The sequence below is a fragment of the Gracilinanus agilis genome, chromosome 2, assembly GCF_016433145.1.
Source record: "Gracilinanus agilis isolate LMUSP501 chromosome 2, AgileGrace, whole genome shotgun sequence".
Lineage (NCBI taxonomy): Eukaryota > Metazoa > Chordata > Mammalia > Didelphimorphia > Didelphidae > Gracilinanus > Gracilinanus agilis.
Window position 1 is genome coordinate 40,878,365 of NC_058131.1, and position 14,229 is coordinate 40,892,593.

General features: G+C 37.6%; 1 protein-coding gene across 1 annotated transcript in view; it reads right to left on the bottom strand.

The window, feature by feature from the left end:
• Positions 1-14,229, bottom strand: part of CNOT1 (CCR4-NOT transcription complex subunit 1) — a 111,224-nt gene that overhangs the window by 59,080 nt on the left and 37,915 nt on the right. Inside the window, exons 3-10 of the mRNA XM_044663095.1 lie at positions 8,408-8,515; positions 7,230-7,328; positions 6,152-6,220; positions 6,013-6,067; positions 4,772-4,975; positions 1,972-2,140; positions 526-652; positions 275-385 (exon numbers count right to left, since the gene is read on the bottom strand). Coding sequence (XP_044519030.1) covers positions 275-385; positions 526-652; positions 1,972-2,140; positions 4,772-4,975; positions 6,013-6,067; positions 6,152-6,220; positions 7,230-7,328; positions 8,408-8,515 — 942 coding nt within the window. The remainder of the gene's footprint in view (positions 1-274; positions 386-525; positions 653-1,971; positions 2,141-4,771; positions 4,976-6,012; positions 6,068-6,151; positions 6,221-7,229; positions 7,329-8,407; positions 8,516-14,229) is intronic.

A 14,229-nucleotide genomic window follows, 5' to 3' on the forward strand; every position in this document is an offset into this window, starting at 1 on the left:
CAAGGACCATAATACTGAAGTGATCACTGATATCCAAATTGCCATTGACAGCATCTTTCCACAAACTTATTCCATTATTTACAGTGCTATGTCACCAAACTTTTTTTTCTATATTCATTTTCTAGAGAAATGTAGTAAAGAAGATGTAAAAAGGCAAATTTTCCTTGAGAATTAATACTGCTGGAGTAATCCCAAGCAGCTTACTCCCTGACATTTCTTCCCTTGGGAATCTACTTCAAGCAATACTTAAAAAGCACAATGGCAACAAACTCACCAACTCTTTAAGAACATCAATCAAGACTTCAACATTCCAGGTATGGGCCTGAGCGCCATCACTTTTATCTTTTCCATCACTCCATATTCCACTTCCAGGAGCCGAGATAGCCTGAAAAAGGAGAATTTGTCATTAGCAAACTGGCATATAAGAAATGGTTAAGCAAGAATAATCCTTTTACAATTGAATTACAATCTAGAAACAGGAGTATTATAACTGATTTGGTAAAATAGTTGGCCTCTGACACTCACTTGTAATGGAATGCCATCTGTTAACCCTGAATGAGTCCGAGCCATCATTCCCAAAACCCTGGCAACCTGAGCAGCTGTGACTTCTCGAACACCAAACTGCATGATTATATTGCGACATTCTTCAATACTGAAAGAAAAACGTTAACTTTAAAACAAGATACTATACTAAAGTAATGAACTAGTCAATAAACATTTGTTAATCGCCTACTTTGTGCAAGGCACAAGACTAAGCAGTGGAGATACAAAGAAAGGCAATGGACAATCCCTACACTCAACAGGCTCAACGTACTCAGTCTAACCAGAGAGCTTTCTAGTTAACTTTGTAATAGTCAAGTTAATGGAAAAGTATGACCAACACTGGGTCCGTGCACACAGCTCAGGTAGTGTAGCCTGCTTTGAATTATTTTAGTATTGTTAGATCTGGAGTACAAAATCTTCCTAACTAACCACTAATGGAAACAATCAACATTTAAGTCATTGTGGGTAGAAAGGCGTGCTGATGCACTGCTGCTGGCGGTCTAGAAAGAAAGCAATTTGAAATCATGGAAACTGCTTAACATGCTCATAACTTCTGACCCAAAGGTTTCATTGCTAAGTATATGCCTGAATGAAGTTGGTCACAAACATTAAAAAATAAAAAAATAAAAAAAAGCAAATGTCCATAGATTCAGGAATGCTAAATAGCTTAGGGTAGGGTCCATGAATGTCCTATAACATTATGGGGGGTGGGCGGGCGGCATTGGCTGGTAGGGTGGGGAAGAGAACATCAGGGGCTAGAGTAGGAAAGACCAAAATCCAAATCTAGTCTCAACAGTGTGTGACCCCTGGGCACTTAACCTCAGTTTCATCATTTGCAAAATGGGATTATATCATCATCTAACTCCCTGAGTTGCTGTGAGGATCAAATGAGATAATGATTGTAAAGCATTTAGCAAGAGCCTGGCACATAGCAGACCCTATATAAATATTGGTTATTATCATGTTGTAAGAATACAAAGAAGCAAGGAAAATACTATATAAATCAATACAAAGTGAATAAACAGAGCATGAAAAAAATAACATGCTGAATAAAACTATGCAAACAGAAACTACCACAAAACATTTACAACTGAATGTTGGCAATTGATAACCAAGTTTGGCACCAAAGAAGAAAGAGAAGACTCCTCCTCCCTTTCTTTGCAGAGATGCGAGTTAGACTCTGGGTGTGGAATAACACAAATGTCAGAGTTTTTTCAATAGTTGGTTTTGCTGAAAAAAGTTTCCCCTCTTTTATTTTATCTCTCTAGAATAGAAAGGGATATATCCAGAAATATAAAAGATATCAATGGTTTGGTTTTTTAATACAAAGTAAAGACAGAGGTGGTAAAATATAGAATACCAGGAATACATTTCAGAAATTTATACTGGAATTTGTAGGTAATTTTAAAAAATACTATTATTACAAACCTTGCACAGAAGCCATAGCCTACTTCTTGCATGAAGTCTGCCAGAGAACTCTCCATCATGGTTTTAGCTATCCCTCCAGAATCAGGCAGGATCCTGTCCATTAGAATGTCCCGTTTTTCAGAGTAAAGTAGTGGTGCAAGCACCACAGGACAACGTTCCTGGGGAAAATCTGTTCAAGAAGAGGGATGATTAATAACTAATAGTAATAATAATAAAAATAATAAATAGTAGCTAGCACTTATAATATCTACTAGCTGTCTATATAATAAATATATCTACCAGCACTGTCCTCGGTACTTTACAAATACTGTCATTTGATCCTCACAACATAATACCTTTGAGGTATTATTCGATCCCTATTTGTATAGTTGAGGAAACTGAGGCACACAGGAGGTAAGTGATTTGCATAGGATCACAGAGTAAAAGTGCCTTAAGCTAGGGAGTTGAACTCAGGTCTTCCTGACTCCAGGCCCAACATTCTCTTCACTAGATACCTTAGACAACTGCTCTGGTAGTCATATATTAAGTAAGGGGGCAGCTAAGTGGCTTAGTGGATTGGGAGCTAGACCTAGAGATGGGAGGCCCTGGGTTCAAACCTGGCCTAAATCACTTAACCCCTATTGCCTAGCCCTTAATGCTCTTCTGCGTTGAAACCAATACATAGTTATGATTCTAAGACAGAAGGTAAGAGGATTTTTTTGTTTGTTTTTTAAATTAAGCTATTTTCTACTTTATCAAAAAACTTGGCTCTTGTCATTTACAGGTTCATAGTCAAAGCAAACTGTCTTGATCAATCCTAGGATGAAGTTATTGAGCTCATTTTAATATCCAGTTTCCTATTTTCCATGCTTCATGTCATTCATGAAATTCTTAAAAACCACTTATGTTACGGACCATGTTTTTATTCAGTCATTTCAGCCATATCTCCACTTGGGGTTTTATTGACAAAGATACTAGAGTAGTTTGCCATTTCCTCCTCCAACTAAACTGAGGCAAAGAGGGTGAAGTGACTTGCCCAAGATCACAAAGCTAGTAAGTTTATGAGGCCAGATTTGAACCCATAAGGATGAGTCTTCCTGTCTAAGAGACCCAACACCATATCCACTGCACAACCCAGCCACCCTTTACTATATACCGAAAGTCTCTTATTGAGCATATATGCATACTCCTCACGGTTCTGCTTTGGAAAAGATGACTCTAGGTAATAGGATATAGCTATTGGAATCAAAAGTATAAAGAAAGGGGGGAAAGGGCCTGCTTTCATAGAGTATATGTTCTAATGAGGGAAGAGAAAAGATAAATACAAAATAGAGTAGTATATAGAGTAACATCAGAAAAGAAGGTACTTAGCAACTAGCAGACCTGGAAAAGGCTTCTTGCAAAGGCAGGATTTGAGATGAGTATTGAAGGAAGCTAGGGATAACAGATAAAAGCTGAGGGAAGAGTATTCCAGAAATAGGAGACAAGTGACATGAAATGGAGCGGCATATGAGGAACAAGTAGGCTACGAAACTGGATTCGATTGCTGGATTACACAGAATAGAGTCTAAGAAGAGTGGAAAAAAATAAGAAAGGGTTGGGTCATAAAGAACTTTGAATGCCAAATAAAAAAGCCTCTATTTGATCCTGAAGGTAACAGGGAGCACTGGGATATATATAATAGGGAAATGATATGGTCAGACCTCTGCCATAAGAAAATCACTTTGGTAGTTGAATGAGTGGGTTGGAGTAAGGAAAAGACTTAAGGCAGGGAGACCAATTACTATCTTAATATCCTATATGAGGTGGCTCTGAATGAAAATAATACTTGAGAAATATTGTCAAACTAGCAATAAAAAGATCTGACAATATATTGCAATGCAACTGCAATATAAACCTATGTTAATGGGACAACGGTAATATCCTTGAAATTACTCTGAAAGTTCAGAAAGGGCCCAGTTGGGAAAGAAAGATAACTTCTGTTTATAGTTCTCTGGCCAATCGTATTTTTAAGAGAGCTTTCATATTCATTTGATTAAAAATGACTAGTCAGTGTCAGTTTGTTAACATTCACAATAAGGCATAATTTGGTTTTCCCCATAAAAGACATATCAACCAATTTCCAGTTCAAGAGCTGGCAGAGAACTATGAATGCTCTATTCGTTTTCTTTAACTGAAATGAGATAATGCAACTCAAAGCTGAAACCACAAGCCCTGGACAGCGATATCAACAATAGGCCATCACCAAGAGGCCCCCTTTCCAAAGAGAAGCATTCTGAGTCATATTCTAAGACTTAAAACTATTACTTTCAAGTTTCAAATATTCTAAATCTTGGACAAAAGCAAAACATGAGGGGAGCCTTTAGCACTGATGCAACACTCTTAACTGTTCTCACAATCGGCTTTTAGAACAGATTTTTTGGTCTTCACTAGAGCTGCTTCCAAAGTTCACACTAAACTAAGCACTTTTCTTAAACCTATTCAAAAATCTTTTGTACCTCTTTCCTTATTTGCTCTTATCCTAAAAGATTTAAGGGAGTATGAATTGCAGTTCTAACACAGGGTTCATTAGATTACTTAACCTTGTCTCCTTTCCAAGTAAAAGATCCCAGAATGGGAAATCACAAAATAGTTGAAAGAAGATAAAACATAATCAAGATTTTCCAGCACAAAATGCTCTGCAATGCTTTTAGCAAGAAGTTTAACAAGAGCAAAAGGGTGAATGAATGTCTCCCCTCTGTAGAATCCACCTCCTAAATAAATACAAGCTATTTTTAATGAGCTAAAATAAAGTTGTCTATCAAACAGTTAAAGTTCTTACCTCTACGCAGTGTCTTAAGAAAAGCGTCTATCTGTTCCTGTCCAACCCCAAAAGCTCCCTTCTGCCCAAAAAGGAGGTGGGAGAGGAGGAGGTGCAGGACCTCTATGGCGATGTCTTGGAAGCCACCTTCTTGATTCCCACTGACGTCTGCGTCAATGTAAGAGCGCAGAAGATCTGGGAGCTTCTGTTTGACAAACTGGGCAGCTTTAAGGAAAAACCAAAAATAAGCTGTCATTTCTGTGCCATTAAAAAACAAACCAGACCCCCTCATAACCCATTGTTTCTCCCCTCCCTCTCATAAACCCACACTTTATTTTCTTATTGCCCAACTCCAACAATCACATCAGGCCAGACCAAGCCTGACACTAGCACAGAACTAGACCAGGTGCCCATCCCACTCTAAAATGAAGCTACATTAAAATGCCTGCAGACACTCAGGACTTGTTCACTAATACTTTCTTTAAAGGTCCCAACCTGCTCTACATACACAAATACTGTAAGCTAAAACATGGAAAGTTAACTATGAAATATGTCACTAGTTGACTGGTTGGGTTAAATTCTTTTTCTTTGAGAAAACAGATGGCACAGTGGATAGAGGGCTGGGCTTGGAATCAAGAAGACTAAAGTAGAGATTTGTCAGTTTACTCATCTGTAAAATTTGGGTAACAACCCCACCTCCCGCCCAGGGTTGTTGTGCAGACAGATCTAAAGAAACAATAATTGTAAATCGCTTAGCCTGACACACAGTAAGCACTAGATAGATATTCGCTATGAAAAGAGTTTCCTGAAGGGTTGGGATAGGTAATAACTGGGAGTGACTGATGTAAAAGACAAAGGACATCAATTAAACAATGTTCTAACTGTTGTTAAAAGTCATGGTTGGGCTTTTCAAAGTCTATAAGCACTAAATATAAGAAGCAGCCTAACAAGCTTAAAGAAAATTATCAAAAAACCATGGCTCCAAGGAATCAGCAAGGCCATGTATTCATGGATTTACCAAATCATCATCCCAGACTTTCTATAGCCTGACTTTCTTTCAAGGTATGTAAATAACCAGGGTTATCACAAGGCAGTTAGTGGCAATTGGGTGACTACTTATTATTTCAATATCCAATAGGTGACCAAAATGAGACAGAAAATAAAACATCTGGCCCCCAGAGTCTATGTAAGCTCTATTTTACTTTTAAAGAGTTGGAATTCTAACTTCACCAAAGCATTCTGAAAAACCTTACTCAACTTACCAAAACCTCGCAGATCTGAGCTGGAAGAATTCAAGAGAGCAAGACCAAAAATTACCTAAAACAAGAAAATGAGATTACAATAAAAATCTTGATATGCTAATTCCAATTTAATTTACCTCCACATTCCCAAATCACTTACCTCTTGAACCTTGCTTAACTTGAGAACTTTACTCAGCTGGGCAAATAAGTGGGGTGAAGGCTTTAGACTCTGAAACCAATGAAATTATAATACATGAATGACTTTATTAGGTTTTTAAAAACTTTTATTCATTCCTTAATCTGGATATCAATGAAGATAAGCAAAACAATTCTATAGAGGGCCTGCTCACAATAACATACACTTGAACCCACAATTATGGGCTAATATCAATCATCCTTAATTTTCAATCAATCACATTTATATGATGCAAAAATTTTCAAAGTATTTTTCCCCCAAAAAAGCTATGAGGAAGATAGTAAATTTGGCTCAGGGTCACAAACTAAAAGAATGTTAGAGCCAAAAGGTGAACACCCACTCTTCAAAGCCTATCGGTTTTCCCTTTTAAGAAGCAATTGCAGAGAATGATCCAATTTTGTAGGAGTCTGTTTTATCACCTAAGTTTCCTGCATTTCATTAGAGATGAGCATGGTCACAATGTCCACACTTAACTACAACTAAAGCTGTGAAAAAAAAAAAAAAGCACTGGATGTAGAATAAGGAAGTTTGAGAGATTTTGAACTCTAGGGTTTTTTTTTTTTTTTTTTTAATTTTTAAACCCTTAACTTCTGTGTATTGACTTATAGGTGGAAGAGTGGTAAGGGTAGGCAATGGGGGTCAAGTGACTTGCCCAGGGTCACACAGCTGGGAAGTATCTGAGGCCGGATTTGAACCTAGGACCTCCTGTCTCTAGGCCTGGCTCTCAATCCACTGAGCTACCCAGCTGCCCCCTTAGGGTTTGTTTTTTTAAGTGTGTGACTCTGGGAAAGTCACTTGCCTTGTCCAAGAATAAAATTTCCTAGTGTGGAAGATTAAAGGTTGAGCAGATGACCCCTAAGATCTCTCAAAGATCCTGTATCACTTAGTTTTAAAAACAACAAAACACTAATATTAGCATTATAATATTTACTGAGATCTTTACTATCAAGAAAATAAACTAGAATATCTGAGGAAGGCAAAATAGCTCTTCTGAAAAACTTAATATTCAGTTCAACAGATAAAAATTTTAAGGAATACAAACCTTCTGATAGTGCAATGGATTATCAATGGCATAGGACAGCGTCGAGATAAAATTTGGCTTTGTAATCAGTGATGCACACTCCTGAATCAGAAACTGAGTCTAAAAAAAGAACAATTGGTAACTCTTTAAATCATTATTCAAATTTGTAACATGAGCGCACCAGTTTTTTAAAATAATGGGTATATAAATACATAAATCTATTGAAATGCTTTTCCCTCATTACTTACAGCAACTTAAAAAAAAAAACAAAAACCCAATACTGGTCCTAAACAAATGAGCAAACACTTCTTTCTCTTTCTTAAAAACAAAACAAAACAAAAAAACCATCTTACCTTTCATCTTAGAACCATTACTGTGTGCTGGTCCCAAGGCAGAAGAGCAGTAAGGGCTAGGCAATGAGGGTGAAGTGACTTGCCCAGGGTCACCCAGTTAGGAAGCATCTGAGGTCAAATTTGAAACCAGGACCTCCAATTTCTCAGCCTGGTTCTCAATCCACTAAGCCACCTAGCTGCCCCCTAAACACTTAATACAATATGAAGGACTTTGGGCTTATAATTCTGCATATGTCCTATGCAAGTCACTTTGTCCCAACAGATGTTCTTTGTTAAAAGGAAAGCTTCTATTCGGAATGGACTGAAAAGGCATCAGTGAAACTTCTAAAAATGCAAGTCTTTAATTATTTAAGTGTAATGTTTACAACCAGTAGAAATGCCACTATGTCCATATTAAGCAAAAAGATATTCCCAACAACCCTTCTAAATTCTCTCCTTTCTTCCCATTAACAAGGCATTCCCTCTGTCCTTCCCAAGGGGGGCTGCTGCTTCCTAACTTCTGATGGGAGAAAAGGGATGGAAGAAATGTCCTATCTCCTTTAGGATGATCCCAGTCAGTTAGTACCTATTCTACTTTCAGATGAGAAAAGCCCCATTCCCTGAACTAGGTCCAGGATCTCTGAAAGCTTTATACCTGAGACAGCATCACTGGCTAGTCTTTAGCCACTAACACCACTGTCTTGGAGCTATATGAACCCAATTCTCCACCAAACCCCTGCCAGATATTAAAGATTATCTTCAGAGGATTTAATTGATGTGTCGCTTTCACTGAATAATTTATGCTCAAAAAGAAAAATAACATGGTTAAAAATATATACACACAATTCAATTATATGCAGAAAGTACCTGATGAAAATCTTTGCCGCTACTTTTACCATCGCCACTGAAATCCACATGAGAAAATAGGCAGCGTAATAAATGCCTATCTGCCTCCGGGCCGTGTCGATTCACAATCTGAAGAAACCAATGAATATATATCTTCATTGAGAAAAGGAAAACCCAAGTCATCAACAATTCTGAATCTACAATGAATGCCCACTTACTGAAGAAGCAGAGATTTGGGCTTTATTAACTTTATAAATAATGAAATCTATATTTAAATTGTTCTATGATTGCTCACAAAAGGAAAGAAAAGCTAGCTAATTAGCACATGGTTTTAATATTTTAATCAGCAGGTATAACACAATTACTCTAATCATGAAAGTACAGAAAACTTTAAAACCAGCTAACATTTCACATGCATCGTGTTTAAATAATATCGAAATTCTTCTAAATTTGGCTAAATTCTGTCCTAACTTTTTTACTTGTCTACCTCAAAAAGGGCAGGGGGTAGGAGGTTGTTTTGAAGGGGGATCTCTCAGTGGATAGACAGTCAAGCTTGGAATTACTAAGACCTGAGTTCAAAAGTAGCCTCAGACACTTATTTATTAGCTATATTGCCCTTTCTGGACAAGTCACTTAACCCTGTCTGTCTCAGGCTCCTCCTGTAAAATGAACTTAAGAAGGAAAAAACAAATCACTCCAGTATCTGCCAGAAAAAGTCCAAATGGAAAGGTCTGAAACAACTGGACAATAATTTTTTTTAAGCTGTTGGTCCAAATACAGTAGTTTAAAAAGATTTTAAACATTTACTTTGTGCCAAGCACTAGGCAAAGCTTTTGGGGATACAAAGAGAAAAAGTGAAATAGTCTCTTCTCTCAAGAAACTCATACTCTGGAAGAGACTGCACATTAAAAGGCAGTTTAGCTGCAGGGTCCAAAGGAAGCAGTCAAGAGGCAAAAGTCGAAGTTAAGATATATTCAGGTTGCATTTGTGAATCAGATGGTAGTGTCCAGGGTCTGGAGAGGGTAGAGAGAGATATGAAAGATGGTAAGGCCTAAAGAACATCAGATGGTCATCCATTCTACTAGAAGGAAAAGAATTGTTGATTCAGGAGAGCTAGGAAGCACACTGGACAGTGTGGAGTCTGGAAGCAGGAAGACTCATCTCCCTGAGTTCAAATTTGGCCTCAGACATTTACTAGCTGGATGACTCTTATTATCTCTGTAATTCTGGGGGAGGGAGAAAGGGAGCGGGAAAGAGAAGAGTTGTTGATTTTCATCTCATCTCAGCCATCTGAGCAGCCCTAAAAGAGTGGGGGGGGGGTGTAAAGGAGAAGAGAAAAGAAAAGGTAAAGGGGGTACCCCTAGTGCTACTAGAATCTGGGCAACTTAAAAAGTTTTTCCTTCAAGTTTTCAGCTGTCAACCCAAGTTCAAGAGAATCTTACATTAAATTTTAATATTAAAAAAAATCTCCCAAGTCAACTTTAATCAAAAGGCAGGTTTGGAGAGACCAAGACACATTTATCTATTCAAAGAACTTGGATTGGAAGGAGACCAAAGTCAAGAGGAAAGTACTGACTGCCAACTAGTAAAACAGGACAAGCTGCATGCATGCAAATTAGTTGTCATTTCCCCCATGCCACTCCTGAAATGGTTTTTGACTCCTGCAACCTCTATGCAATACTCACCCTAACATTAAACAAATGTCTCATTTTCTCCTTCCCTTCAAAGCAATCTAGCCTAATATTTAATGAGAGGCGAGTCAGTGATGAGCAAACTATTCCCCGAGGGCCAGATCCAGGCCATAGTTTGCCCATCACTGCCTTAAGCAATTCCCTAATCACAAGGCCCCCACATCCAGATGTAGTGACTAGGGAACTGCTTAAGGCAGTGATGGGCAAACTATAGCCTGGATCTGGTCCTCAGGGAATAGTTTGCCCATCACTGAATCATTCTCAACAGACAGCCAGGTCTAAATTACAATAAAAATATATCAAAAATGGAGAATAACATAGGAAATAAAACTTAAACCAATTCTAGAATTCTAGTTTCCAAAGTCAACAAGTCAACAAGTCACCAAGACAAAGCTGGACTACACACCTCTTCTTGCCTCTTCCATCAACTTGGTAAAACAAAAGAGCTGGCTATTTTTGCCTACTAGTGACAAATTCACATTTATTACTCCTAGTCTCCAAATCTCCTATTCTTTACTATGGAAAATGTGACAAAGTTAGATACTGATGGCTCTATAAAACACAGGGGCTGAAAATTCGAGTTCAGCTAGTTTAGACTATTCGAGTTAGTTGTAAAGATCCATAACAACTATTTCTTGATTCTTTCAATTTCCTCAGAAAGTTGAGTCAATCTCTGCCTCCCGGGAAAAACAATGGATTTTGAGTCAAATTACCTGAGTTCTGCTACTAACTACTTGAGAGTAAGTCTCTCAGTCTCCTCATAGGTAAAATGAGAAGGCTGAGAAACCCAAGTTCCAACATAGCTTCAAACACTTACTATCTATATGACCCTGAGTGGGTCACTTAAACATGTTTGTTTCAGTTTCCTCATCTATAAAACAAACCGGAGAAAGAACTGGCAAACCACTCCAGTATCTTTGCCAAGGAAACTCCAAATGGGATCAATGAAGAGACTGAAATGACTGAACAATCACAACATATAAGGTTCCTCCTACCTCTAAGCTCTACAGTCTTATGAACTGATACTTATTAGTTGTGTCTTAGGCAAATTTCTACCTCGCTGGGTCAGACTGCATTTCTAAAAAGGGAAAATAATTGAACACTGATATCAATTTCACTGTGTTATAATTAGCAAAGAGTTTTTTAAAACCAAAAAATATGACCATGAGTTTATCATTACACTATTTTGGAATATGAGAAAGGGAAAATCTAGTCATACAGCACAATAAAGCAATCTTCAAAGGAGATGTGCTATGTAAAAAATTGAAGAAGAGATTATAAGGAAAGAAAAACATCGATCTTACTGTTCATATATTAGCAGTTGACAAGTGCATAGTAGTTTGAACTACACAAAGATACCACTAATATTTCTGTCCTTCATAGCTTTAAAAAGTATTATAAAACAGGGACAACAAAAACAAGCGAGGTGATATATTGGTTAATGCTTGACTTATAATTAGGAAGACTCAAGTTTAATCCTGAATCAGTAAATGACAAATCACAACTTCATTTCAATGTCCTCTGCTGGTTCACTTTTTGTGTACCCCAATGCTCTATTCTGAGCCCCCTTTTTTTCACTTTATATGATCTCATTTGATGATTTCATCAGCTCCTTCTCTAGGCAAATGATTCCTATATCTATATACTCAGCCTTAGTCTCCCTCCTAAATTACAACCTTCAAACTACCTCTTGACATATCAAACTTAGTGTCCTGCTAGACCAGTGGTTCTCAAACTTTTTTGGCCTATGCCCCCTTTTCAGAAAAAAAATATTACTTAGCCCCCTGGAAATTAAGTTTTTTCTTAAATTTTAATAGCATTTAATAGGAAAGATAAATGCACTCGTGGCCATCACCACCCCCTGGATCGCTGCAGCACCCACCAGGGGGCGGTGGCGCCCACTTTGGGAATCACTGTGCTAGACCTTGCAAACGTAACAAACCCTCCCAACTTCTTTCCACTATCCACTAGTCGCTATCAAGAATGCCACCATTTTGTACAAAGAGACCAATACACTGTGGTAAAATAGAATGTAATGGACTTCTGTACTAGCAGCAACATAATGACACAGGACAGCTCTGAGGGATTTATGGAAAAGAGCGCTACCCACATTCAGAAGAAGAACTACAGGAGTGGAAACAGAAGAAAAACAACTGCTTGAACACATGGGTTGAGGCAGACATGATTGGGGATGTAGACTCGAAACTACCACGCCAATGAAACTATCAACAATTTGGAAATAGGTCTTGATCAAGGACACATGATAAAACCAGTGGAAATACACATCTGCCATGGGGGGAAGGGGGAATTCGGGGTGTAAAAGGGAAAGCAAGAGCATGAATCATGTAACCATGTTAACTTTTCAAAAAAATAAATATTAATAAATGTTTAAAAAAAAGGAAAGGAAAGGAAATAAAACATCAGTGAAGCATTTCAGGAGGTTCAGAGGACAACACAGAAAAGTAAGCCAGCTTTGAGACTCAAGTTCTGAACTCATATGCTTAAAAAAAACAAGATCTACATAAATTCTTTTTCTGTTCTACATATAGAAATGTCTGTGTTGGTGTTTGTCAAATTCCGAATAAGAGATAATCTTAAAAAGATTGCATCTAAAAATAATGTTGAATAAAAATTAAGCTAAAAAAAAAAGAATGCCACCATTTTCTCAATCATCCAGTATCATACTTGACTCCTCACTCCACAAATTCAATCTGTTACCAAATCTTGTGATTTTTACCTTTATAATACCATATATAGCATATACATGTAGAGACACAAGCATTATACTTGTATATATTATAAGCATGTATCTTTTGCACACACATATCTACCCTTCTCTCCACTCCATATAACCATCAACCTAAGCTGTGGCCTTCACCACTCCTTTATCTCCACCATTGTCAAAGTCTTTTAATTTAGCCCCCCTTTCTCAAGTCTCTCCCCATTCCAATCTATACTCATCCAGCTTCGAAAGCCTTTCCTAAACCACAGGTGTGACTGACTGTATCTTTCCCTGCACAATAAAAGTTCCAGTGGCTCTCACATCAAATATCAAATTTTGTTTGGCTTTTACAGCTCTTCCCAACCCAGCTCTTTTCCAGTCTTCTTACACTTATAGGACCAGACCTTCAATCGACTCTACGATCCAGCTTTCAGTTCTTCCTACACCACATTTCATTTGCCTTTGCACTGCCTGGCCCTCAGGCCTACAATGTTCTCCCTTCTCACCACTTCAGTTTCCCAGGCTTCCCCCTTGCTCCCCAAACCCCTCTCTTGAGAGGAGGGCCTTTTCTGCCTTCTTGCCAGTACCCAGCACAGAGGCTGCAGCAGAATCAATGCTTATGAAATGTTTCATCCACTATACAAATACAATATTATAAACAAGTTCCATTTACAGCTACTCTAACATGTGAATGAATTTAAGTAATTTATACAAGAAAGCTACAAAAAGGCCAATTAAAAGTCAGAGATTAGAATTGATTCCAAGACACTTGTTTATATTTCTACCAAGTAATTTCTTTATGTGATATTTAAAAATTGCTGAGTACTGTATGCCAGGATAGATAAAAATCTAAAAATAATTATACCTTTTAAAAACCAACATATATCAACATGAAATAGGAATTTTAATTTTTAATGTTGCTGCATGTGACAATATGTTCAAGTGAACTTTGGAAAAGTTTACTAATAGGTTACAACATATCCTATACTATTTCTTGTTAACTCCCTCAACCACTTGGTAGTTCCAATGTCAATTCTTCATTGCTGAAATGTTTGGACATTTGTTTCAAACTAGAAAAATAGTCTCACCACCAGAAAGAACTAGATTCAAGACCCACATCAATAACACATAGACTGCTTATGTGACCCTGAACAAGTCACATAAATTGAATGCTCTGGGCTAGTAATATCAAACTCAAATAGAAGCAAGCTCACTAAATCCTATGTTAGGATGCCTGTGGGCCACATATTGACTTAGAAACCCATATATTAATGTTCTCTATGTTTTACAGCATTTTAATTGATTTTCTCAAACATTTCACCCCAATTACATTTTAATCAGTTCCAGCTTTTGCAGAGAAGGTGTGAATTTAAATTGCTAAAGAGAATTTTCTTACCAGCAGAGTTCTTTACATTGGGGGGGGGGGGGGG